The 27,655-nt window shown below is 36.1% G+C and overlaps 2 protein-coding genes and 1 long non-coding RNA gene across 3 annotated transcripts; all 3 read right to left on the minus strand.

Moving 5' to 3' along the window:
- Positions 1–6,898: 6,898 nt before the first annotated feature.
- On the minus strand, positions 6,899–14,338 carry LOC145032465 (uncharacterized). Its single transcript, XM_078981282.1, has 6 exons — positions 14,142–14,338; positions 13,618–14,068; positions 13,171–13,530; positions 12,905–13,083; positions 9,844–12,792; positions 6,899–9,760 (listed from the first exon to the last, which is right to left on the minus strand). Exons 1-6 carry the CDS (start codon positions 14,247–14,249, stop codon positions 7,181–7,183), a joined length of 6,627 nt encoding a protein of 2,208 aa, XP_078837408.1. The 5' UTR covers positions 14,250–14,338; the 3' UTR covers positions 6,899–7,180.
- Positions 14,339–14,459: 121 nt separating this feature from the next.
- LOC145029286 (uncharacterized) lies at positions 14,460–16,792 on the minus strand. The gene is made up of 3 exons (XR_013676455.1): positions 16,411–16,792; positions 15,370–15,411; positions 14,460–14,689 (listed from the first exon to the last, which is right to left on the minus strand). It is a non-coding gene; the product is annotated as an uncharacterized LOC145029286 (long non-coding RNA).
- A 1,974-nt stretch (positions 16,793–18,766) lies between these two features.
- On the minus strand, positions 18,767–21,109 carry LOC145030315 (uncharacterized). Its single transcript, XM_078978702.1, has 4 exons — positions 20,198–21,109; positions 19,949–20,101; positions 19,614–19,863; positions 18,767–19,533 (listed from the first exon to the last, which is right to left on the minus strand). Exons 1-4 carry the CDS (start codon positions 21,107–21,109, stop codon positions 18,767–18,769), a joined length of 2,082 nt encoding a protein of 693 aa, XP_078834828.1.
- Between the last annotated feature and the right edge of the window lie 6,546 nt (positions 21,110–27,655).

Raw genomic sequence — 27,655 nt, forward strand, 5'->3', positions numbered from 1 at the left:
CAACCAGTCAAGACGACACAAAATATTAATCGTGCAATACTTCTTTATACACCACATTTGCTGTATAAACCCCATCACCTTTTGAATTTTCGTTAGGCTTTACTAATACTTTTGTATTGCAACGTGAAACCCCTCTGGACAATGCAACATAAAGTTGTCCATGCGAGAATACTGGTTCTGGAAGATAGATACCTACATATGGAATTGTTTGTCCCTGAGCTTTATTGATTGTCATTGCAAAGCACAATCGAATAGGAAACTGTTTCCTCATTAGAGGATCGATGGTTGCTACTAATTGCTTGTAACTGGTATTGGTTTCATATCGATGGATGTGGATTCGCATATGAAATCAATTGTGTTCGCATCTATGAAATCAGTTCGCATATGACATCAATTGAGTTCGCATTTGGTTTTGTGGGTCAAAACAGTTCGCATAAGAAGTTCACGATTTGTTTGAGGTTAATTGATTTTGATTTCGCAAGCTTGGAGTCGGAGATCTGGATTGTGTTCGCATCTATAGAATGCGAGGAGAATTTAATGGTGATATTCAGTTCGCATTTGGTGACACAAGTACGTGGTTGATGATTTTTGGTTGGTTCGCATTTGAAATTAGTGGGTTTCGCATTTGGCTTCGTATCTGGGTTTCTCAAACAACTGAAATGCGAATATGAGACAATTGATTAATTTCTCAGTTAATGTGATGAAATGCGAATGAACTCAAAGACGGATGGATGCAAGATGCGAAGAATTTGAATGAAAATGCGAAGTTTTTAATGTATAAATGCGAATTGGGGAAGAAAGCTTAGAGTTTCGCATTTGGCACCTGATCTTTTCAAGAAATAATATAAGTGGTCCAACTTCGCAAAATGGGGTCATTTAATCAGAAAATCGATCATTCTTCAAATATGACATTTAATCAGAAAATCGATCTAAAAATGAGACATTTGGTGTTTATCGATTTTTCAGGGTCGACGGGTTGTATGAAAAGCGAAGGCTGAGTAATTGAAAATTAGAGGATCGATGGTTGTTGCTACTAATTGCTTGTAACTGGTATTGGTTTCATATCGATGGATGTGGATTCGCATATGAAATCAATTGTGTTCGCATCTATGAAATCAGTTCGCATATGACATCAATTGAGTTCGCATTTGGTTTTGTGGGTCAAAACAGTTCGCATAAGAAGTTCACGATTTGTTTGAGGTTAATTGATTTTGATTTCGCAAGCTTGGAGTCGGAGATCTGGATTGTGTTCGCATCTATGGAATGCGAGGAGAATTTAATGGTGATATTCAGTTCGCATTTGGTGACACAAGTACGTGGTTGATGATTTTTGGTTGGTTCGCATTTGAAATCAGTGGGTTTCGCATTTGGGTTCGTATCTGGGTTTCTCAAACAACTGAAATGCGAATATGAGACAACTGATTAATTTCTCAGTTAATGCGATGAAATGCGAATGAACTCAAAGACGGATGGATGCAAGATGCGAAGAATTTGAATGAAAATGCGAAGTTTTTAATGTATAAATGCGAATTGGGGAAGAAAGCTTAGAGTTTCGCATTTGGCACCTGATCTTTTCAAGAAATAATATAAGTGGTCCAACTTCGCAAAATGGGGTCATAAAAAGACAAAAGTGCAGAATTTTCATTTCGCATCCCTATAGTCTTCGCAAAATGGAAAATTTTACCCAGTTTCGCATTTGGGGTAAATTTTTTTGAGAAATTGGAATATTTTCAAACTTTTTTTCTTAAAAAAAACACATTGTCTTCGTCTAAGAGAGGGAGAAAAACGATTAGGGTTTATAAGGGAAATACTTCATGGCAGTGGGATTTATAGCAGGGTTTATAAGGTGGAGAGAACAAACACACGTCTGCTATGAGATATTTTAATCAGCTGCAAATGCAACATTTAAAGGATATTTGTTGAAGCGTATTAGGATGAAAAGGTTTTAAATTTTGAATGACCATGAAATTAGGATTTTGCTGAGAAATATAAGGAATCAAAACAAATTTAAAATTTAATATTATTTTATTAATGGTTGTTTGTAATATTAGCTTAATCGTTTGTACGTCTTAAAAAAATAATATTATTATATTCAATCTATTTATAGAAATAGTTAGATTTCTTTTATAAGTAGTAAAGATATATATATATATATATATATATATATATATATATATATATATATATATATATATATATATATATATATATATATATATTAAAGTTTTCAACAAAATGAATAGTAAACTTATTATTTTTTTGGTAAAATTAGTCCCTACACTTTGCTTTTCATTCTTTATCCATTTTGATTCTTTTGGTGCTTGCAATCAATATTTTTACATTTTTTAGGAACTTTTTAATTTTTAAAGTTTGACCACAAAACTTAAACGATTTAATAATTTTGATCCATTTTCTTACCATTTTTTGGCAAAATTGGTCCCTGCAGTTTGCTCCTCATTCTTTACCCATTTTGTTACTTTTGGTCCTTACAATCAATATTTTTATACTTTTTAGGAACCTTTTACTATTTAAAGTTTGGTCACAAAACTTTAACGGTTTGACAACTTTGATCCATTTTCTAAAAAGTTGTTAATTCCTACCTCTTTAATTTTTTAGCCGTTTTGACACTTCTGATCATTGCAGTCAAAACTTTTAATTTTTTTCATAAAAACATGAAAAAAACGGTCCGGAGCAAAACCTGAGCTTTTTATCCTTACACTTTCTACGTCTGTCATATTTATCGATTCGGAAACAACATTGAAAGCTTCTAGTTCCCGCGTAGCGGGGATAACCTTTCTAGTTGTTTTTATTATTACTATTATTATTATTATTATTATTAATAAAAAGATGATCTATGGTGTCAATTACCCATTAAAATGACTGTTATATCTTTATGATTTTGGAGAAATGATATAAATATCTTAGAAACTTTTTAGAATTGGTCATTTTAGTCTTTAAATTACTTTTATGGTTTTAGCGAGTGAACAAACTTATAAGCAACTTATCTTTTTAGTCATTTTACTTGTTTTAGCAGTTCGATGATAAATAGACAAAACTTGGGGGTCTCTCTCTCTCTCTCCATGAATGTACAGAAAAAGGTACATCCATCTTCCTCTCTGTAATCAACTTATTCAAACATATTAGCAACTTTTAATCTTGTAATTTACCTTAAAACATAGAGATAGAAGAAAACTTACATGCTTTATCACCGTATTTGACCTTTTCAAGAAACAAATCATATAAAACCATCAATCTTTCTTGTTCTTTATGGTTCCTAATTTTGGTTAATTTTTGTGGTAATGGTGTTAGGGAATTGTATGATGATGCTGATAAGAGGATAAAGAGAGAAATCGGTGCGTACCTAAATACCATGAGGATGGGGCATATGTGAAGGAGACATGTATTGATTCTGACACCAGGGACCCTTAATAATAGCAATATTATTAAGAATCCATTTGTTAATTTCAATTCTGCTAATGATAATACAACACCAGATTCTATTGGTAATTTGACACATCCGCCACCTCGAGTTCAACAAGCGATTGGTGATAAATTGTGAATCGTGTAACATAGTAACAGGAAAAATTTTCGCAACCCAAATTTCTTGACACGTTGTGACTTATCATAACATCCATGAGATAGGATTTTGCTTGAGTATGACGTTTTTAACCCCCATGGTTGTGACAAAGTGACTTTTATGATGAAATCAAGGTTGATTTTGGTTTGAAGCAAGAAAAAGAGAGAAAAGACAAAGAGAAAAAGAAAATCCAAAAGATTGATTTTCTTTTTAGCAGTAGTAGATCAAACCGGTCTCAGCCGGTCTTAGTTGTTGTTGATACTGCCACACGCCAGGGTCGACTATGTAAGCAACCTCTCTAAGTTGCTCATGTTATGCTCTTTCCATATATTTAAGGGCTCACATAGTCGTTTCAAAGTTTGAAAATGGGTTAGGGCGGTACCCCCGGTACCACCGACAGACAACTACTTGTTTATCTGGGTTAGCGGTTTGGTTAAATTGTTTGTTTCTATCGGGTTCACCGACCCGTGAATTAAATGCTTTAACTTTTCCTTGACTATTCAACCTTTTCTTTGATTATTCATTGCATGTAAGATTTTTGCCAACTTTAATTTAATTTATTACATGTGACTAGCTTTTGAACAATATTTACATTGAACATGTCTACATTCTAACTTTGGATAACTAATTAATTTTAATTATCGTTTTAGGATTTTAATTATTTTGTCTTTTTGAAGTGTTTTTTTATAATTATTGTGTATTTTTCAATTTGTAGTGTGGTTTTTTAATTAATGTTATTTTTAATATTATTTTAGATTTTTTGTTTTTAATTAGCAAATATTTATTTTTAAATAAAAAATGCTATATTTTATTTTATTTTATATTTTTTAAATTTAATTAAATGATGTGGCAAGTGGGTTGAGTGGGTTGAGAAAGATAAGATTTCTATGTGTTGTGGGTTGTGAAAGATAGAAGTGAGATAATAGAAAAGAGGTGATGTGATAGTGGGTTGAGTGAGTTGAGAGGAAATGACTCCCTCCTTCCTAAGTGGTTAAAACTTATTCATAATAACATGAGAGTCTCGAGTTTGAATCTTAGGTGTTAGGTTTGACCATAAAACAAAATTACCTGAATCTGATAAGAATATGAACTAATAAGAGCAACAGTAGCCTTAATTGCATGAAGAATTAAAATCCAAGATAAGATTTGATCAAGAATTCGTCTTGGCTTTGAACGAGAAATGCAAGAGCTTAACATAGTGGAGGATGATGAAAGACGAGAGAGATGGTCCCAAGTTTCTTCTATGTGTCACTAAAACTGGCTCAAAAGACCGGTTGCCTACCAGTTGGTTTCCTCATAAAGCTACGAAAATAGTTTTGAAACTAAAATAACTAATCCTAGATAGTTCGTAGGTCATTTGTATCATTTCCTCTATTATTTTTCATCTTTTTTTATTTTTTTAAATTACAATTTATAATATCTTTAAATCACAATGGATCTTACCACCAACACACCAATCCCTTTCATCTTGATGTGAAATTAATCACCAATCTGGCTAAGCTCATCCTAACCCACTTCAACTCCCCTTTAATCAAAGTGTTAACCAAAGTGCTCAATCCTCTTAAAACCTCCTCACTTTCAAGCAAGACATTCCCGATGTAGCCACCCTCTTTAGCTGTCACACGGTGACACATTGTTGGTCGATGTTATAGAAAAGATTGTTGGTAACAAAGATATGATGAATGATACCGACTTCGGATGTGACTGAAGCGACATGCAACCTAGAAGATCTCATTTAAGAATTGCTTTAAGGTTGTTAAGGTACCTTAAAAACAATCTAGAGAGAAAAGGGCCTATTATTTAAAAACTTATTCTCTTGTTTTGAGAGGTTTTTTTGATGCTGATGTGGCTAAGTGTTTATTTTCTAGAAAATCAGTAAGTGTTTATTTTGTCTATTCTGGTAATTCTCTTATTTCTTGGAGAAGTAAAAAACAATCTACAATTTCGGTTATCAATTGAGTCTGTGTATTGGGATCTTGGTTCTTTAACATGTGAAATAATTTGGGTGTTAAAAATTATGTATCATTTAAAGTTTAGTAATATTGTTCCGGTTAATCTTTTTTGTGATAACGATGTTAGTGTTGATCCTTCAATTCTTGTTAGCACCATTTCACTTAACATTTTTTTTCAATCCTACACCTTAATTCTTCATTCACTTTGCTACAAAATGTCTCCAAACAACATCAATTCTTCCACACTTTCACCATAAAATTTTCACATAGGATCCTTCTTCACCACAACTTTATCGTCCACAATTAGATGTCCGGATCAAATGATTTATACCCAATACCTAATGTCACAATAAATTTTTTTCATCAAATTCAACTAATTCCAAACCTTACTTAAACCTTAATTGCAAACCCCATCCCACCCTAACCATAAACCCAACCTCAATCCGAACCCCAACCCAAAATCAAAGCAAGAAAATAAAAAAAACAAATCCTGTAAGAAATAGGATCATGAAATAAATAGGATCATGAAGAGGAGGTCAAGTTGGCAAAAGCATGATTCCATATATCGAAAGTGCGTGCACTGAAAATGACCAAAAGTCGGACAAATTTTGGCTTTGTATTATGACTCGTTTTTGCCAAGGGATGGAACGAGGCACCGAGTACCAAACTAAAGACTTGATCGAAGTGAGGAAATGTCAACAAGGTTGTCTCACAATTTAATGGTATCTACAAAAACTTATACAACCAATGGAGAAGCAGGGAAAGTGAGGTAAGTATTATAGAGAAAGCGGAGTACATGTTTATGAGGAAACATGTGCGCCTTTTAAGTTTTTGCGCTTTCAGCGGATTATAAAAGATGATACAAAATGGAAGCGCTTTGGAACGGTTGAACCTTTCTTCCGAGGTTTGTGATCTCATATGAAATATTATGGGATGATCATATATGAGTCGACCTTAAATCCTTAATGACAACGACTATGAAATACCTAATAGTGAACCAATTCCTCATCCAATGGGTCAAAATAAAGCAAAAAAAGAAAAGGAATCGCAAGAAGTTCAAATACGACGAGTACTATCAATTTCGGTTGAAACTGCAATCAACTAATCATATGAAAAGAAAGCATACTAGTTTAAACGAGCATATGAAGCACACAAAGATGTGAGTATGCTGACATGAGCGTACAAGATGTCTAAATAAGCTTACAAGATGTCATGCTGACAAGACGTTGATATGGAATGCAGGGGAAGGTATGCCTACCAGATATGCTTTTGGTTATCATAAAACATATTTATATGCCACGTACGTTGAACAAATCATGCAAAACTGGTAGGCCATGCAATCAAATTCTGTAATACTGCTTGCTGTATGGGAGAAAGATACTCTATTTACCATTAACGTTCTTGAACAACATGAAAAGAAGACATATTATCACTTTTCATCAACTTATAGACTATTGTTAAGTTATACAACAAGAAGAAGGAAGAGAGGGGAATATATTACCTATTTTAGTAAAATTGCAAGTGTGAAATGCTTTTATTACTCGATACAGCAACAAACATAGAGAATGTAAATGATTTCACTTAACGATTTCTCCCTTGAATCACATATTCATGAATCCGGAGAACCATAAACACATACATGATAAATTATTTATTTAGACTTAATGATTTCTCCCTTAAATGCAAGTGACAATGCACTGAGACTACCACCATTCTCCACCCTGACACCCGGCATAACAACACTCCTACTCCCTACAAACCCATCTTCACCAACCCTAATCTTCCCAAACTTCACCTTCCCACCATCTCCTTCGTAAATATGTCCAAATAACAAAGCCTCCCGCCCCACACACCCACCGCCTTCAACCTCCACCATCTCAGGGTTCAACACCGCCCCCATACTGTCCACATACGCCCCTCCATTCAAATCAATCTCCGACCCCATCACCTTCATCCACACTACAAACAAAAAACTCCCACTCACCATTTCCATGAAATACTCCCCCACCAACGTCCTAAACGCCTGCCATATTGTATCCATAAACACCTCTTTCCCCCAAATCAACACACTCCCACCCTCTTTCTTCTTTCCCACCAACACCCACTTTGCAATCACACATGCTATCCCACCCCACACACCCGAACACACCCAAAATAGAGGCAACAGCCACTGAATCGGGTACCCGGTTGCTGATTTTATGTAAAACATCAAGTTTAATGGACCCGAGATTAGCAACGCCATCAAGAAGTAAGGCAAGAACGTCTGTAACAGAGGCTGCCCGAATAGCGTCCATGAAGTTTGATACCATGTTCTCGCCAGAGTCACTTCGCCGGAGTTTTTGTTCTCCGGTGGTGCTGTTACTGTTGCTGCCATGGGACAACCGGAGAGGTCTACTTTGACATCGGATTGTTCTATGAAACTCCTCCATGACTCCGGAAGTGGCTGACCGTTTCTCAGATGTTGACAGATCTCGTATATCAATGAACGGCCGTGATCGATTGAAGCACTCTGTGAGGCGGATGTAGCGCGAATTACATCCACCTCGTTGCATCTCAAGAAAGGATTGAACTGTAAATTCTCCGATTGTTCACGCGTGTTATTTTGATCGATTGTTATCTCTCCCACATCGATATATGGGAATTGGGTTTCGTCCCATGGTTTTGTGCAATCAAGTGCAATGTCTTGGGTGGGTTCATCTTTGGGTACGTCTCGGATCTGTAACTGGAAAACATACCGGACCCCACCTGGTTGACTCACCCTGTGTTGAAAATCATCAGCAAGGAAAACAGGTGGCCTTTTGTCGTTAACGTCTCTCGGAATTGCACCGGTTTCTGGAGGAAGGATTCCGATGGGTTCAATCTTACCGGATTCTTCAGGTATGTTATCGTCAAAAGGTCTCAATTTAAATTTGACATACATTTCACTTCCATCTTCGAACCGGAAAATCCTGCATATGTTTGAGAAGTAATGCAAACTGGTGAATGAATCGGTGTTCCGAAGTGATGTCCATACAGCGTCACGCACATGTGGGACCCGCTTCACGTGCTGTTCTCTTGCTGGCAGTCCACAAACGAGCCACGTGGCGAAATCGGAGATTGTCCTTGCGTAGAATGCATTTCCGGTTTTCAATGTCAGGTCGAGAATCGGGGTTTCGGTTTCGGCTTCGGCAGATAGGATTCTCACAGCTGCACCACGTGCATCGAGTCTTGCATCATCATCTGCGCTTAAGCTGTTACTGTGTCTGATAATGATAGGGTAAGTTTTCCCTGGGTAGAAGATTTTATGATTTGGAAATCCTTTGATGTCATCATAAATCTTTAAGATTCCCTTCCCACTAACTCCGACTCTATGAAAGTATCTCGATTTGACTTTAAGAGTAGTGGCAGCGAGATTAGCAGCTAGGTTTCCGACGATCTTCTTGTATTTCACATCCATTTCTTCTATGCGCTCGTCTAGGGCATGCATGGTGTTTTTAATCATAACCGGCGTTTGAGAACCAATGTAAACACCACCTCTTTGGAGAACCGAATCAATTGGAGCCACTGAAAGAGCACCAAGAATGACATCATTTTGAACGACTGAACCAGGTAGCAGAAGGCTTTGACTTCCAACTACTGCGTTATCGTGAACTTCAATTTTCCCACTTTTAAACCCGGTAATCGAGTAGAACCCAGCGATGATTCTACTAAAGTCACCCAAATGAACGCCGTTACCAATTGAAATCAGTCTAGGGTCGGAAACTGGGTTAATGGCTCTAATCGAACAATGGTTTCCGACCTTTGCACCCAACAACCGTAAATACACACAGAATGCTTCAGTTCCGGAAAGAAGCTTGGCGAATTTAAGATGGCAAGAAATATTGATCCGATGGCGAAGCCATATTTTAAACGGGCTCCCTTCTTCTTTCTCAAGGAACCATGTGATTGTGCAGGTTAGTAAGCTGAGGATCAAGCCATGAGCCAGGTAAGCAGCAGCAAGTGACGTGGCAAAGGTCAGTGGGTCCACTGAGGTGGTAACAATCATGGTAGCATACGCGATAATAGTGAAAGGAAGCCAGTGGAAAGCTCCGGCAACACAGAGAAACGCAAAGTGGTTGAGAGATGGTGATTCTTGATATAAAGATGTGTAAAGGAAGTAAGCTATTCCGGCTGAAAGAGAACTTAGAAATCCGACCATGTAAATACCCATCAGGTGATAGATTGCCGGAGTTTGAGTGTCAATTGCTGCATCCTGAGACCAAATATACACAAAAGAATAAATATTTTTGACCATTTTTGGAAAAAAAAAAATTAAGTGTTGAAGTTAAAAATTACCTTCTGAACATTTTTGCGCCTGCCTGATCGGAAAACAGGCTTTCCGGTTTCTGTTTTCTGTAAAGCTCCCACTTTAGCTTCTTCCCCCAAAAGACTTCCTTTTTGGATCACAGCATAAGGACCAATTTCAGACCTTTGACCAATTCTAATTGGTAGAAAACTCAAAACTCCATTTCTTACTTCATGTCCTTGAATCAATGCACCTTCTGCAATCACAGCTTGGTCTCCGATAAAAACCAGAGATGGGTCTGTAATGTCAACTGTATCCAGCAAAACCGATGAACCAATTCTTGCTCCAAACAACTCAAACCAGTAATTTAAAAACACTGTGCCCCTCAAGTGAGTTCCCATAACCTTGGAAGAAATTTCTTGTGCCTTGTAAAGCGTCCACCACTTGACAAAATCCATAGACCATATGGAAACCTCGGGGGTCAAAGCGTAATTCGGCTGGAGGAATGATTTACCGAAAAAAGCCACCGATATGCAAGTTGAGAATATGCAGAATATCCATGCGATAGGAGCACAAAGTAAACAGGTAGCATACCCTAACCACGAATGACCAGAAGAGATGAAGTTCATGAACACTGAAACAGATAGATACGCAGGAAGAACAAGCATCATGCATATATACACAAGTGCAAGAATCTGCAATGTCCAGATTTTGAACTGGTGAAGTGCCGAAACCTCAGTCATCAGATCGAAAGAAGTGTCATTCTCGTATTCTTGAACAGGAAAAGGGTTAGTCGCGTTGTTTGGTTGAGATTTGAGTAAAAGATTCTCTGAGAAACTTGCCAGGTCATCGATACAAGTGGCAGTAAACACGTCAACTGCTCCAACTGGAACCCCAAGGAAATCTGAAAGCTTTTGAGCAGCTCTAACAACCCCAATCGAGTCAATCCCATAAGATGTGAGTCCTTCAGTTGTCGAGATCTTGTTCACAGAAATTCCTGTTTGCTCAGAAACTACACCAATCAAAAACTCTTCAATCTCTTTATGACTTGGCCCGCCAGCTGGCACTGGCAACGGGCGATTGGTGTCCAGTAAAGGCCTAGGTGTGTTCCCTTCCTTACATGTCCCTGTAGTGTACGACCTCATCAACCTTTTTTTAGTCACAATTGGTTCTGGAACAAGATTCAAAGTCCCATCAGCAAACTGTTTCAGACATTCGAACCTTTTTATCTTTCCAGATGTCGTTTTACTGATTGTTCGAGGTTTTATCAGCTTCACAGATGCGATCGCGACACCGTGTTCTTCAGCCACTCGGATTTGAATTTGTTGAACAACTTCTTTGCTGACTGGTTTACCATCTCTAACCTCTGCAATCACCACTAATCCAACTTGATCAGAAGAATCCGGAACAGAAATACCCTTTGTGGATAACGTTTCTTCCGGAACACCAATGACAGCACAACAACCGGGGCGTAAGAGTTCAGAAGCACTTTCCACTGTTTTTTCTATGTCAGCTGAATATATATTTCTTCCACCTACAATAATAAGATCTTTAATCCTACCAGTGATGAACAAGTTTCCATCTATAATCCTCCCCAAATCGCCGGTTTTTGTGTACTTTTTACCCCCGAGTAAATTTCTGAAAGTTTTCTCACTCAAATCTTCCTTTCCCCAGTATCCAATTCCAGCACTTGGACTGCTAATCCATATCTCTCCTTCCTTCCCGAGCTCGTGTTCTAAACCGGTTTCTGGGTTGACTATTTTGATGTCAACATCTTCATCACTTTGACCAACATACCCGCAACACACCCTTCCTTGCCAGTCTACCAAAATGGGCTTCTTTTCTCCATATGCACAACAAACGAAAACACAATTTTCTGCTAACCCATAACCAGGAGCCATTACTTGTTGTGAAAGGCCGAAAGGTGCAGTGAGTTGAACAAAACTCATGATGGTTTTTTGTCTCACTGGTTCAGCAGCAACCATAAGAAACTTCATGGAAGAAAGATCATAATCCAACACCTTATCCTTCATACCCTCTAATCTTCTGACCACAAGTTCAAATGCAAAATTGGGCCCCGCACTGTGAGTGCCTCGATACTTGCTCATGGTTTGAAGCCACAGAAGAGGCTTTTTAATAAAAGTCATAGGAGAGAGGAGAATCGCATTTCCACCACTAACAAGAGAGGTGAAAAGTCCACCAATTAGTCCCATGTCATGGTACTGAGGTAGCCAACTTACTAAAACTGTCCTTGATGTGCTCTTGTATATGCTTCTCATCAACTTCACATTATGAATTAGCCCACCATGAGTTATCATTACTCCTTTAGCATCACCGGTTGATCCAGAAGTAAACTGAAGAAAACAGAGATCTTCTCCCTTCGGTTCTGATACTTTAAAGTCTTCAAAGTCAACACTTTTAGCATTCTTCACAAGAGAATCTGTATGTATCCATGGAAGATTAGGCCATTTTGCAGCACTTTTCCCACCTTTTAAAGAGATCAAGTTTTTTACAGACCCTGCCCTTACAGCTCCATGGTAAAGCACAGTTGACAAGATTGCCTTTGCATCACTTGATTTAGCAATGTTTTCTAACTTCAAAAGCGCCTGTCCACCTCTTTGGAGAGGATCAGGGGGCAAAACTGGAACTGGAATTAATCTTGCTCTTAAACAGCCGAAGAACGCATCCACAAAATCAAGCCCTGGAACATGAAGTAACAACACCCTGTCACCAGGACACATAACTGGTTTTTGACTAGTCAGCAGCTTATGAGCAATGCAAGAAGCATTGGCATGAAGTTCTCCATAAGTCCGCTTATATGCCTCCTCCCCTTCATCATTAATCCAAGTGTAAAGCGTTTTGTCTTTAGTGATTTCATGAGTACCCCAATGGCTCAAATACCCATCAAGACTACACAAGTCAGGGAATGTTACACCTGGATATTCATCCAACGGTTCAGGGTTTCTGTCCAAGCTATCTGATAACAGTGGAAACAATCTCTGCAAAAAAGAGGGACAAAAGTTTTTTTTTTTTTTTTTTAAGATTAAATAATTCATCGGGTCCTGTAAATTGTAATGCTGTTTTAACTTTTAGTGATATATATTAATTTACCTTCACATATGGAAACTTTGGCAAAGGGTCATCATTTGCAAAGTGCTTGCGAATTAGGTGCATAGAATACGTTGAATTTCTCTCTGTAAGTTCAAATGCTACAAGTCCACCTACATAGTAGGTGTTTTGCTGACCTTGAAGTTCCATTTCCATTTTGTCATAGAATCCTTCCTTCATATCTGTAAGAAGAAAAGGTGTGATGACGTTTTAATATGCTTTCTTTGAGTACGTAAATGAGGAGGTTATTAACGTCTTTTTTTACGTACCTTGGCTAGTAACATGTGGGAAATACTTGAAGCGTCTTTGCAATATTACATTCTCAACTTGACCACCCATTCTGTTAACAGCATCAATTGCAAGTTGAGTCACTTTTGGACCCTTGATATCAACTGAATTACCATATGACCAGAAAAGATAAATATCTGTGTCTGCATAGAATCTCTGAACAGCCACTGGGTTGCCTATAGTTGCAGGATCATCCATGAACTCGCCAAAGTAATAAAATCCAATTGGCAAATGATCGAATCCTTTTATTTTCAAAACAGTCGTATAGTAATCTATTGTCTCCACTTTACTAAACAGCTCCTTCTCAAGATCACTCAAATCCATCAACCCATTGTCAGTATCTGTAAACGAAATTCATTTCAAGTTTCAACATATGAATTTAAATAAAATTTTAAGATATAGATACTGTAAATTTGTAATGCACCTACCTGGTGGAACATAGGTTGGTGATCTGTATATTTTCCCATTTGTAAAAGGAAATGATCCAGAAATGATGATCTTATCGAATTCCATGGTTTTGACTTCTTTGCTACTAGTGTTCATGGTGTCTACAGAGACACTTGAGGAGGTGCGTCTGATGGATAATACTTGTGTGTTGCATTGAACTTGTATGGGGAGAGAGTTGCTTAATTTCTGCCAGAATCCCATATACCCACCTTTAAACCGTCTTATTTTACCAGCCATTGAAGTTCTTGTGAATTCATGAATGTAAGCATAAGGCATATCTTGAACAAATCCATATCCAGAAGCAGTGTATCCATAGGCTACAGATTTTGGAACAGATTTTAGCCCTTTACTCTCCAGGAACTCAGGAACTGGTTCTGAAGCAAATTCACTAATAGCATGGACTCCATTTCTGCCTGACTTCTTTACCTTATCCTACAAAAGATAACATTTCAAATGAAAGCAAACAGAAAGATTTGTCAGAAAAAAAGTTGAGGACAATACTAACCTGGAGTTCAAAGGCCAATGGGATTACAGCTACATAATCATCAGCAACTTGGATGTCTTCATATTTCCCAGTTGAACTGTCAATGAGGGCTAGTTTATGAGAGTCCATTTCTTCAAGCTCAGACCCGAGTTCTTTTGCCAAATGGAAAACATTGGGGGCACTATTTGCTGCAAGAACTTGACCTCCAAGATCATAAATTTTGCCTGTAATAATGAAGAAGTTTAAGTTAATATCATTTAGATGAGTTACCCAATTGAGCAATGTATAAAGAGGAAAGAGGAAAGAGGAAAGAGGAGGTGCACTGCATCTTGCCTTCAATATCAGCTGATTCACACATGCCACTAACTGTGTGGTATTTCTCTACAAGGGTCACATTTCTATAACCAAGCTTAGCAAGTGCATAAGCTGCTGATAAACCACTTGGGCCACCTCCTATTATGCCTATTCTTGTATCCAGAGGCATACATGGATGCAGATTTGTGAATTGGTCTGCTACTGATTGTTGCAGATCCATCTTCTACAATGTTTTAGTCTTCCAATGCCAGTATCTGTTGATGTAAAAGTGTAGGATGATTCTTGATATGGAGACAAGTCAGAGTTTTGCTCCAAAAAAAAGTACAAGGTGTTTAAAGACTGTTTCTTTACTGAACACACGATTAGATGCTCATAATATTCTTTGTTAGTTTGCTTAACTCTTAGAAGAGGAAGGATAATATAGTATCCAACAGTTTTTCTTAAATGTTATATGTCAATTCAAGAACTTTAAAAAATTATGACTTAAATCCATAGCAATGAATAGTAGGAACAAGAAGGATGAGACTTCAGATCGGACAACAGGTAGTGTTAAAAACAAGGCTTTGGAATCATACAAAGATTTTTTCTTCTACTTTTTAACTCTCATGAAAGGGGGGCCTGCATCAGTTTTATTCTTTTGTCTTCCTTGTAGCAACTCAGGTAAGAAATACAATAACAAAAAACTAAAAATGGGAATAATAGAAGTACTCTTTTTTGACCTTACCACCCAAAACAAAAATCAAGTTCTTGTTGATGTGTGCGTAGAAAATAATTCCTGAATTATGCAAAAAAAAAATTATATATATAATATAATTTCAGTTTCATCATCAACATAAACATGTATATATGAAGAATTGTGTTTGCCTATAATCATGCTAGAACACCTAATAATTTGAAAATAGAAGCATATAGAGATGAGAAAAGGTGGACTAACCAACTTCATTAACCAAATTCAATCAGGTGTAAGCAGATCTTCCTGCAATGCATGAACAACAGAAGTTGGTACTTGGAACAGTAGAACATTCATAAACATGTTAAGAGTAAACTTTAACTCCAAAATTTCCTATAGGCTAGTTAACTCCTACAAACTGCAATAATTTCTCACGTAAACATTCTATCCCTCCAAAAAGAATTCCATAATCTGCAAAATCTCTCTTTGTCTCTCTCATCATTTGTCTTCCTTTTCTGAAACATATTCTAACAATACAAAACCTGTAGAAGGTCATATCATTAAAGTAAATAATAATAAACAACTTAAAATACTTATTCATTGGACATTAGTCCTCTCTCTCTCTCTCTCTCTCTCTCTCTCTCTCTCTCTCTCTCTCTCTCTCTCTCACACACACTTTTTTTCAGGTATAAGCTTTTTATAAAGTTCACATCTTCCCTATATGGTTTAGCAAGGTTCAAGACAACCCCCTGTGATGCACACTTTACACCCCTCTGATACCACCTAAAAAAACAGTAGAGCTTCTACTAGAATTTACATCGACAGTTTTGAGTAATTAGCTAGACCAACCTACTGGATGAATGTAATTTGTTAGATTAATATATGTGTATATTTGAATATAGTTGCACTGTTGCATTCGTTATCTCTTCTTTCATCTCCTAATTGACACACTGTAGTAGTTATGGAGGTTCAAGGTACTTATTTGCAAGTTCTTGAACAAGAAGGGCTAAACAGTAGTTCAGCAAACATATTGTGTGAGCAAATAAAAATAAGATGCAAAATTAACGAAATAAACAGCCGACAAATCACTTGCCCCAAAATTATAGAATAAGAATAGTTCGTTTACCAGTTCTAATTCATTCATTATTATTCAAATGAACATATCACGAACTGCAATAAATTTGGTCAATGATACTTAAAAGATTCCATTAATGCTATATTTGAATTTTATGTATATACATAAAAAATGTACCAAAACACGCAAAACATTTGAAAATTGCAACTAATGGCAAGCAGTATACCAACCTGGGAGGTGTGACGACGAAGATCTGTGTAGCAGTAGTAATAAAGTAGCAAGTGGAGTAAAAAATGAAAAATGAGCGCCAAATGGCACAAGGAGCAGAGAGAGAGAGAGAGAGATTTGCTGACGAGACCTCCACAGAGCACAAGTGGTGACTAGTGACGAGATCATGGCGAAATTTAAAGGAAATAGCAATGACGATGGAGAATTCCAAGTAAGAAGCGACAAACGACGATGGACGACGGTAAATTCTAAACCGTGGTAAGTCCAACGATGATAGGCAAAATGGTGGTAGAATTTAGGAATATTGTAAGCAGATATTCCATGATCAGGCTGCCTATTAATTCCAGTTGCCATTTGTGATCTCCGTCGGATGCTAATATTAAATTAGGGTTTGAGTGAGAGATTATCTCATTATCTTATTATCTTATGACGTTTCCTCTGTTCTTTTATATAACCATGAAACCGACCTTTCAACCTTCTTATCTTCTCTCTTCTCTGATTTCGCAAAATTGAAATGGATTTAATTTTTTTTTTTTTTAGTTTAACTTTTGTGGTGGTGTTTACCAATGTTTTTAGAATTTGATTTACCAGTGTTTTTAGAATTTGATTTATTAGTTTTTCAAAAACGCTAATAAATTAAAAAGATGGTTGGTAAACATTAATTTTTTAGTTAAAAAATAGTTTTTTTTTTTAAAGTAAGAAGTTCTTGATTTTTTTCAAAAACTCAATAAAAAGTTTGAAAGCAATCTCAAACACGTCCTTCATAATAGTATATTTAAAAAGAATTATCTTTTATTACTTGTTTTTAGCAAAAGATGACCCAAACATGAAAAAATTGAAGGTTATAAAAGTAAAAAATAGTTAACGATAGAGATTATTCTTACATACATTACTAAATAAGTTTAGTATTTATTGTAAAACATTGATAAATATTGAAGATAAATTGAACTTAAAGGTACAAAATAGCAAATTATTTGTAAAACTGTTTCAATATACTTTTAAAAGAGTAAATTACGCGAATGGTCCCTGTGGTTTAGTGTAAATTACACACTTGGTCCCTAACTTATTTTTCTAACTCGGACTGTCCTCAACTTTTAATTATGTAACCCGCCACGTCCCTATTCTCACAGTCCGTCAATTGTTTCCGTTAGACACCCCACGTGCCTTGCACGTTAGGGGTATAAAAGTCTTTTCACATTTCCAACGATCTTCAAATACTAAATTTTCATCAGGATCGAACCTAATTTAGAGTAGTTTCTTTCAATCCTCCATCGTTTGAAGCGGTTACACCTAATCTCCTTCAAATCAAGGATGGTTCAATGCGATTGTGGGCGTGCTGCTGTAATTCGAACTTCAACTACTAACAATAATCCAGGAAGACCCTTTTACGCATGTCCAATTAAGGTATGTTGTAGTTGAGAATTTTGTAATCGTAACCCTAGATGGGGATATCACTGTATGCGATTATAGGTATTGTAACTGTGGCTTTTGAAATTGACAGGAACCACGTAAAGGATTTATTGCTTGGGTAGATGATGATGAAAAGGATCATGGTGACAGATTGACAATCTCCTGGCTTGTGAGGTTGAACAAGAAGCTGAAAAATGAAAATCTTTTCTTGAAAATATGTTTATTTAATAGTTGGGTATTGTTCTTGGTGATACTTGTTTACAAGTTGTAAGGTGGGGATGAGTTGTTATTGTAATGGTAAAGTCTTCTGTAATGGTTAGGTTGTAGCAATGTATGTGATGGTATCATTATCTATAATGGTTAGGTTGTAGCAGTGAATGTGAAGGTATCCTTTTCTGTAATGGTTAAGTTGTCTATGTATTGTAATGCAAATGGTTAAGATTTTAAAGATCAATGAAAATGGTGTTATGTATTGGTTAGGTTGTCTATGTATTGTAATGCAAATGTACTGTAATGGTTGTAGCAGTGTTGTATTGATTATGTTTTAAAGTGATGTATAAGCAACATATTGACCATTAATTAGTACCAAACTATAACAGGGCAATAAGGGTGACATCATAAGAAGAATATAACAATCTAATTTTGTACCAAACTATTATGGAAAATATAAATGTAAAAATCAATATAAACCAAATTATTATCTACCCAATGGTGTATCATAAGAAGAAAACATTCCATTAATTAGTACCAAACTATTACTGGGCAATGAGGGTGACAAACTAGTTCATCCAAAAGTGCCAACATATTGGCTAAAACAAGTATCAAAATACTGCCCCTATTACAAACTAGAGTAAATAATGTACCAAAATATTAGCCCTATTACAAGCAGCAACATAACACAATCCATTCATATTTAAAGTAACAAAAGACTAGCCCTATTACAAACCATCAAGTGGTTGCCTTCCCTTTCCCTTTTCCTTTTACTTGTGATTGTCCACCACCCCCACCAACAATTGGTCTTTGCCCTTTGCAGGTTCTTGCATTGTGACCAACATTGTTACACTTCGTACATGTTACTGATCTATGGGCCCTTGATGCTGTGTTTCCTCTAACAAAGTCCTCCTTTTCAACAATTGATATTGTTCTCTTCTTCTTTGGTCTTCCTATAGGAACACGATGTTTTGGAGGCAACAGAGTTGTTGGTATAGCTGACTTCTCCCACATGGACCTTCCATTGATTGGACTAACCTTAAAAGAATACATCTCTTTCCAGCTTGATAACCAGTAACATGGATGCACAAATGATTCTGGGATTCCCACATCTTTGTCATTCCTCCCCATGTCCCAAATAGCAGCCACACCATGTTTGCACGGAATTCCTATTAATTCCCACCTTTTGCACGTACAACTTTGTTGATCTACATCCACAATACACTGATCTTGCCATGGTCCAGCAACTTGATATTTTCCAGCACCACAAAATGTTGCAACATACTGTTCTGCCTTACTCTTTATGTTATCCAATATTGTTGTAGCTGTAGGAGTCAAAGGACCTACAACTTTCTGAATTTCCTTGTCAACTTTGACTATCTTCTTCATAATGTACTCTCTGATGAACTCAATGCAGTTAATAATTGGTGCATCACGACCATCTTCTATCTTGCTGTTGAATGCTTCACACATGTTATTAGTTAGAGCATCACAATGTGCTCTCCCTGAACATCAACAAATTCTATGTCAGTATTCAATTTACCTTCTTTTAAAATTATTAAGTAGAGATCGAAAGTCATTATACCAGTAAAGTGGGAGCGAGCCCAACTTTGAGGAGGTATTTGTTTCAGCCACTCATAAGCATCATTGTTAAGCTTCTTTAGTTTTTCCATTGCTTGATGAAAGTGTTGTACATTAGAGGTCGTGGCACATTCCCAAAGAAGATTCTTGAACACCTTTCCCCTCCAGTTCTTTTTCATGTTGTCGTGTATGTGACGAAGACAATAGCGATGCTCTGCACATGGAAATAGTGTTGCAATCGCAGGCAACAAACCCTAGCAATAGTAACATGTTTGTATGTTAGTATAACTGCATCAATAGTATAAAACTATAAAACCTAGTTTGGATAGGTTCCAATACCTTTTGCCTGTCACTCATAAACGTGAAATTGGAATTTGTTCCCAAACCTAAGTCATCACCCAAATTACTTAAAAACCAAGTCCAAGAATTCAATGTTTCTGATTCAACCACAGCATAGGCTAAAGGATATATCCCATTATTACCATCCAATGCCTTTGATAAGAAACATAAATTACCAGAAAACATTGGTCAGTTAACACTAATTAAAATAAAGAACATACAATACAAAAAGAAATAAGAAGATCTTACCACAGCAGACAAAACTTGGCCTGGATATGGACCTTTCACGAAGGCTCCATCAAGTCCAAGAAAGTCCCTTCTTCCCGCTGCAAAACCTCGCTTCAAAGCTCCAATGCAAACATAGATACGCCTGAATGTTCTTGTCTCAACAGTTGGATTCGCTTCACTTTCAACATCAATTTTAACCGTAGTATCTGGGTTACGTGCTTGTACCTCTAAAACATAATCCCTTAACAACCTGTACTGGCTGGCATAATCTCCTTGAACATGCTTTAAAGCTTGCTGCTTTGCCCTAAAAGTTTTCATATGCGAAATGTCCATCTGGTACTCACGTTGGAGTTGCTCTCGTAAAGCCCTAATAGGAATCTTTGGGTTTGTCTCAATAACTTGTACTATATGCTCTGAAAGGAACTTATAGTCACATGCTTTGACTTTCCTTGTTTGTAGACATCGATGCTCCTTCGTGTATGTCTTAACCATCCAATCTATGTCACGCTTCCACTTACTACAATATATAACCCATGGGCATTTCTCTTCTTCATTAGTAGCAAGATTTGGTATAGTGCCCTTACACACAAACCTAACCCTATTCTTATCATTTTTCTCTAATTGTATTTCCCTTCTTGTCCTTATGGAATGTAGTTTCACTTGTGTCTTAAAGTCCTTAGATGAACTGAAAGTTTGAAAAATGTAGAAGGGCTCACTAACCAAAGCTGCATCATTTTCATAAGCCCTATGTATGGCCCTAATAGTTTTCCTTCGCTTACCATCATTTGCCTCATCTGATGAAGACCCAGACAACAAAACCTCTGTGTTGATCACTTCTAACTCACCTTGTTGTGTACCTTCAGGTACATTACTTTCAGAAGAACCTCCAACCCATTCTACATCCTTGTCAATGTTCATATGGAAATCTTTCATATCCACATCAACATCGTGTATGAGATTGTCCTCATCAATAAAAAATCACTATCTTCACTCTCACTATCATCATCAAACTCATCATTTCCACTGCCATTGTTGTGTCCACTACCATCATAATCATCCTCATTCTCTACATTCATTTCAAATTCAATATGGTCGACCAAAGATGGTTCTTTGTCCAAATGACTATCATTCTCAACTTCTGTTAGGTCTGGAACACTCTCATGCTCAATTGGAGAGTCATTCCACTCCAAGAACAACTGTTTGGAGCAAGCTGGTGGCTCTTTAATTTCAACAATTTTAACCTTACTAGGGTTGGGGGACATAGAATAAGTATGTAAATTTGTTTTCCCATGCTCAATATATACATCTATTACCTTATGGTTAGCAACATACGTACCCAGATGATGAACATCCTGATCTGAACCCAAAGCAAATAACCCAAAATCCAAATCGCCAAATGGTCTCAGGAAATGATAATAGAGTAGTGTTTCGTCTGAATCAATATGCCCAAGTTCCTCCATCATCTCGTCAATGTCGTGAATGGAAAAGGTGTCAATGTCTAGTAAATCAACATAATTTTGCTTGCCTTTGATGTACTTTCTTCCAGGGAACTTTGTAAACTGTCCACCATGGTGTAATCGGACAGAGAATATCGTCGGATGTCCGGCTGTATATTCACGGAAAGATTGGTTAGTCACATTTTTCTTTTTAAGTTATTAACTGATTGAGGGAGTAAACACTTACCATATCTACGAGCAACGTCAATCTCGTCCATGGTAGCACGTATCCTCCAAGGCGCCATCGTCGTTTTCAAATGTAGGGTTCTTTCGATCAAGGGTTTTCAAGGGTTTTCAAAGGGTTTTCAAAGGTTTTGTCTGTGAAGCTTGTGTCTGATCACGTTGATCAACGATACGTCCTTTTTTTTCTTGGCGGTATAACATTGGATATGTGAAAAGACTTTTATACCCCTAACGTGCAAGGCACGTGGGGTGTCTAACGGAAACAATTGACGGACTGTGAGAATAGGGACGTGGCGGGTTACATAATTAAAAGTTGAGGACAGTCCGAGTTAGAAAAATAAGTTAGGGACCAAGTGTGTAATTTACACTAAACCACAGGGACCATTCGCGTAATTTACTCCTTTTAAAATAAACATACTATTAGAACATACCAAAATAGTCTTGTACAACATTAAAAGGTCGTACTTAATCTTTGTTAAAAACAATATTGGAAGAGGAGGTAATAGAAGAGCTTTGCTCGTAATAACATTATTTCATTTCGACATTATTTATTTAGTCTATATCCATAGGATATAAATGAGTTAGGAGATATTCAATTACCTATTGGTAACCATCTCTATTAATGAAATAACAAAAAATATGTTAAATTTGAGTTTATTTTGGAAAAAAATCAAAAACTAAAAAAAAAAAAAATACACAATGTAAAGTTTTTATTGAACAAACCAAATTTCCCTATTAATAACCGAATGTCAAGTTTTTATTAAACAAACCAAATTTCCCTATTAATAACCGATTTGGAAACTAATATAACAAGTAACAAGTAAAAAAGTTGAGTTTTTTAATTTATATCGTGTATAACCAGATTAAAACAATAAATAATGAAAATCTTAAAAATAACGAAGTAGACATTGATGTAGTTGTTTGGTTAAACTATATTATTATTGTTTTTGTAAAATTGTTTCAATATACTTTTAAAATTACTTAAGAGAGAAACATGATATTGGCTATGTACACATTTATTGTTTATTGTTTTTTATTTTTGTAAAATAAGCCCTTGAATTTATATTTTTGTATACATTCAGTCCTTATGATCGACTATTTCATGTTAAGTTTTTAGTTTCTACACATTTAGTTCTTATTGTTTTTGTATACATTTATTCATTATGATAAGTTTCTCAAGCTTTTGCTTACATTACATCTTATATGAGACAATTATTAATAAAACGTTATCATATGTGACCCATATGGGAAATGAAATCATGTGTTTTTTTTCTTCGTTTTAATAATAACATTGTACTTTTAATATTAGTAACTATTATACTACTAGAAAACAGCCCTTTAATGATATGCAAACAATGACACGCGCTGATAGAGGACTCGTATTTGTGCGTGCCCTAAAAAATAATGTTAGTTTTGCAAAATTTGAAGAATAGAGGACACGCATTTATGCGTGCCCTAAAATTAGTGCCAGAAAAGAAAAAAAAAAAAGGAAATATGAAGGGCGCCTTTCATAAAATATCTGTCATCTAAGTGTGTCGCTTTATAATTTTTGAATGAAACACGTGTTTTAAGGCGGGATTTCACCCGCTATTGGATCCCAAAAATTAAACAATCCCCCTCCCTCGCCTCTTCCAATTAGCAAGAAAAAGAGGGCCTTCGTCTTCATAGCAGCATCGCACCACCACCCAATCTCCGATCTCGCACCGCCAAGTGTCTCCGACCATCTTCTCCAACCATTCTTTCCTGTCGCACTACACCGATAACAAAACCCCCATCATGATATGCTACTGTTTGTATTTTTGTCAATCGAGATCAAATCATTCATGTCACAGGTGCTCATGCTTCACGTTCGTATGATAAAACCCTAATCGTAAAAACCATGATTCTCAAGGTCGAGAGCAACGACGCCATCAAGAATGTCAAATACATGATCCAGGTTCCTCTTTCTCCTCTATTCTTACCTCTAATTTTGATTTTGAAACTTCTCATCTTCTCCTCTATAAAAACCCTAACCGGAAAAATCATACAGGTTTCAATTGTGATTTCCTCCTCCATACTCGATCCCTACTTCTACTCTCTACGCATCTCAGGTAGGATCCGTTCTTTCTTCCTTTTTCTCCTTCTTTTTCTTTGTTTTCTCAGGTACGACATCATTCTCCCCTACTTTTTTGCTTCTACATCCCATTCTGATACTTTTTAGAGTCGTGCACACCACAATCACATCCATCATCTAAAGATTTGGTTCTTTTTTATAAAGATCCTCAGGGTTCGATTCAAGGTCCTTTTATTGGTATTGATATTATTGGATTGTTTGAGGCTGGATATTTTGGGATTGATTTGCAAGTGCATCTTGCAAATGCACCAAATGACTCACCTTTTGCTTCACTTGGTGATGTCATGCCTCACCTTCGTGCAAAAGCCAGACCTCCACCTGGATTTACTGCTGCAAAAAGTGAAATCAATGATAAATCCAATATTCTTAATCCTAATGCTATGATGAAAAATGATCCAAGGTTTCAACATGGGTCAACCATAGAAGCTGAGAATAGGTTAATTGAGTCTCTCAGGTCTAGTAGTGGTGGCTCACTGGAGAAGTTTGGGCTTTCTGAAGGTATGCAGGGGTATTTTGGGAACTCTTCTTCGATTCCAGCTATGGAAACTGCAAAATTGATGCAACTTGAAAGGAAAAAAATATATGTCTAGTCCTTACTCTCTTTGGTATGCCCCCCCTAAATCTGACATTCTTCAAGATCCTTCAGTTTTAACTCAAAATCCTCCAAATCCAGAGTTCATGTCTATTCTTCAAGGCATATCTGAAAGGTCAAACTCTGCTGCAAACAGTGGGGTGAGTAGCTGGTCTAACTTTCCTGTTCAAACCGGGTTGGACCCACTTCAGGGTAAACATTCCGTCTTCAGATACCATTCAGGGCCCACCGAAGGCTGGAAGGACAAAATCTACCCACACTGGGTCCACTAACACTTGAAAAGCTTCTATCTGTTATTGCTTATTTTTTGCATATCTTAACAATAGCTTTGTTTAATTTATATTCCATTATAATATACATATAGTAGGCTATGATGGAGTATTCTATAATGTATGTGGGTTACTTACATATCAACCACTTTGACATGGTTTATTATTAAACAGCACGTCACACAAAGTTGAAGTATATGAGAATTGAACCTGGGTCAACTACATTTTGAATATTTTATTACCAAGTGATTACCACTTGGCTAGGAGGTTAAATTGTTTACCAAATTAAATATTGTCAAAATTTAGCAGGTTAATGGAATAGTTAGTATCAAAATTTTCTTTGTCACCACTTTAACATGTTATTGTTATAACAGGTCACAGTACATCAAAATGGTTAAATTTTTGTAAACCTTAGTGATTGTATATTATTTTATGACAATATCTATAGTAAAAAAAATATGTTTCAATCATTTGAGCACAACTATTTAGGCACAGAGTAAAATAACTGAAATTACCATCAGATTTATACATAAGCTATTGTGGGAACAGGAACAAGGAAAAGTTAAATAACCAAAACATTATCTAATCAGAGAATTAACAGTTGAGAACACTTGACTTGATAAACAAGATAATTAACTAATAACCCTTGAATTACCATCAGGTTTTGGCTAAAATAGATCCCGGTTCTAATCTTTATGCTGATTTCCGAAAAAGCCCCTTGACCAATGCAGTCAAAGTGTTTGACGTTCCATGCATATGTAAAGTGAAGAGATATAGGCTACAAAAAGTATCATCATCCCATGCCCATGGTAGACCTGATTCCAAAAGCCCTTTGCAGCAATCTGATTCCGATGTAAATTTCTTTTTTCTTTTTACTTGTGGAATGATTGATTCCAAATGTTGATATTTTTTTACTGATTAGTTTTATGTTTTGTTTGACAGGAATGATTTACTGAAATAAGGTTTGAAAGATGGATTCTTGAACTTGTTTGCTGGTTGGTGCATCGTATTATTAAGGTTAATCGTTTTTCATCCCATGCATTTGCTAGTATGTTTAGTACTGATTTTGGTTTCACATTATCAAGACTATTGCTTTTTTTTTTTGGATTTGGATGTTTATGGGTGTGTTTAACGTTGTTTTTTTTAAACACTCCCCTTTTTTGTATTGATAAATGAAACTAAACTCAATTTTTGAGTTATTATACATGCAAAATTTTCCTTTTTTCCTCTCTATGTTGGTGTTGGTCCTAACTGTAGCTGCAGAGCAATATATGTATCAAAATGTTCCTAAAAACCAATTGACTCCAAAATCTAAGTGGGAGACGTGTATCTGCAGAAATTTTTGCTCAGGCCCCTTGTATGTCATCACTTAGACATAATATGTTGATGTCCTTAATTAACGGCTTAAAATGTTTTTAATTGATTTTGTGAAAATTAGAAAAATCCAACTTTCTTATGTAATCACCTGGTTTCTCCATTCACAAAGAAAGTGAGCAAGAAGAAAACAAAGAAGAAAATGAAGTTGTTGAATGTGTTACAGACATGCGTACTTATTTCTTTCATTGTAGTTGGATCTGCAACTATTGAAGAACGAAAGGTTAGTATACAGGCTTATATACAGAGAAGATAGCAATTAAAAAGTATTATTTCTTACCAAAACTAAGAACCCAAACTCCAACTGATCACATGATGTACACATCGTCTTCCACATGATAAGAACAGAATATACAGTTTAATTTGAATTAACTCCTGATTCTAATGCAAATTAATCTTTTCTACAGGTTTTTATCGCCTACATGGGATTTCTTCCAGAAGGCGGATATTCACCTTCTTTGCATCACTTTGAAATCTTGAAAAATATTTCAAGCCCTAGGTATTTCTTTGAATTACATTTTCATTTTTGAAACCACAAATATGTTTTGATTATATCTTTAAATGGGACCAGGTTCGCAAGCAACGCCCTGATAAGGAGTTACCAAAGAAGCTTTAATGGATTTGCTGCCTATCTCTCCCAAGAAGAAAAATGAAAGTTGGCTGGTAAGTATCAATGACCAGATTTTGCTTCATTTAGATTTCCTTTTTGTTTTCAGATTTTATCATGAAACAAAATTACAAGTAACAGACAAAATAATCACATAAAATTGACAAAATAATTATACAAAATTAAGAAACAAGAAAGCAACAAAACAAATGAGAAACATTTTCCAAAACAGTTACAATGGTTAAATGTTAGTATTGATCGTACACAGCCTCTTAATTAATTCAGTGCAGTTAATTAGAGTGCAGTTATACGATTACTTTTTTCCATCAATCAAAATTTCTTAACCACACAGAATTTGAGATACATAAAAAACGACTACATAAACTGAGAAAACAAGAACTCGATGTGATCCACACGAACTTTTATATATAATTGACTAATTGTGGATCTAGATACTATATATATATATATATATATATATATATATATATATATATATATATATATATATATATATATATGTAGTATATGCTTTGCTAAGATTGACTAAAACCCTAATTAAATGCAGGTTATGAAGGGACCGTCTCCATATGCCCATGTCAAAAGTTGAACCTCCAGATAACGAAGTTGTGGGACTTTATGGGATTTCCAATAACAATTGAACGAAGTCCCGTTGGCGAGAGCACCATGATTATTGGTGTCATAGACAGTGGAATATGGACATAGTCGGAGAGCTTTAGTGTTGAAGGCCTCAGACCAATTCCCAAAAAGTGGAAAGGGGAGTGTCGTCGTGGCACAAATTTCACTTGCAACAGGTAACTTTAAGTTGAGGCGGTCTAGATTTC

This window comes from Lactuca saligna, chromosome 2 (genome assembly GCF_052625555.1).
Source record: "Lactuca saligna cultivar CGN05327 chromosome 2, ASM5262555v1, whole genome shotgun sequence".
Classification (NCBI taxonomy): Eukaryota; Viridiplantae; Streptophyta; class Magnoliopsida; order Asterales; family Asteraceae; genus Lactuca; species Lactuca saligna.

Coding starts and splice junctions, on each gene's coding strand:
- LOC145032465 (XM_078981282.1), bottom strand. CDS start 14,249: ATGGACTCTCATAAACTAGCCCTCATTGACAGTTCAACTGGGAAATAT. Junction 13,531..13,617: donor ACCAACCTATGTTCCACCAG/GTAGGTGCATTA, acceptor TTTCGTTTACAG/ATACTGACAATGGGTTGATG. Junction 13,084..13,170: donor CCCACATGTTACTAGCCAAG/GTACGTAAAAAA, acceptor TTCTTCTTACAG/ATATGAAGGAAGGATTCTAT.
- LOC145030315 (XM_078978702.1), bottom strand. CDS start 21,109: ATGAAAGATTTCCATATGAACATTGACAAGGATGTAGAATGGGTTGGA. Junction 20,102..20,197: donor GCCAAGTTTTGTCTGCTGTG/GTAAGATCTTCT, acceptor TTCTTATCAAAG/GCATTGGATGGTAATAATGG. Junction 19,864..19,948: donor TTATGAGTGACAGGCAAAAG/GTATTGGAACCT, acceptor TACTATTGCTAG/GGTTTGTTGCCTGCGATTGC.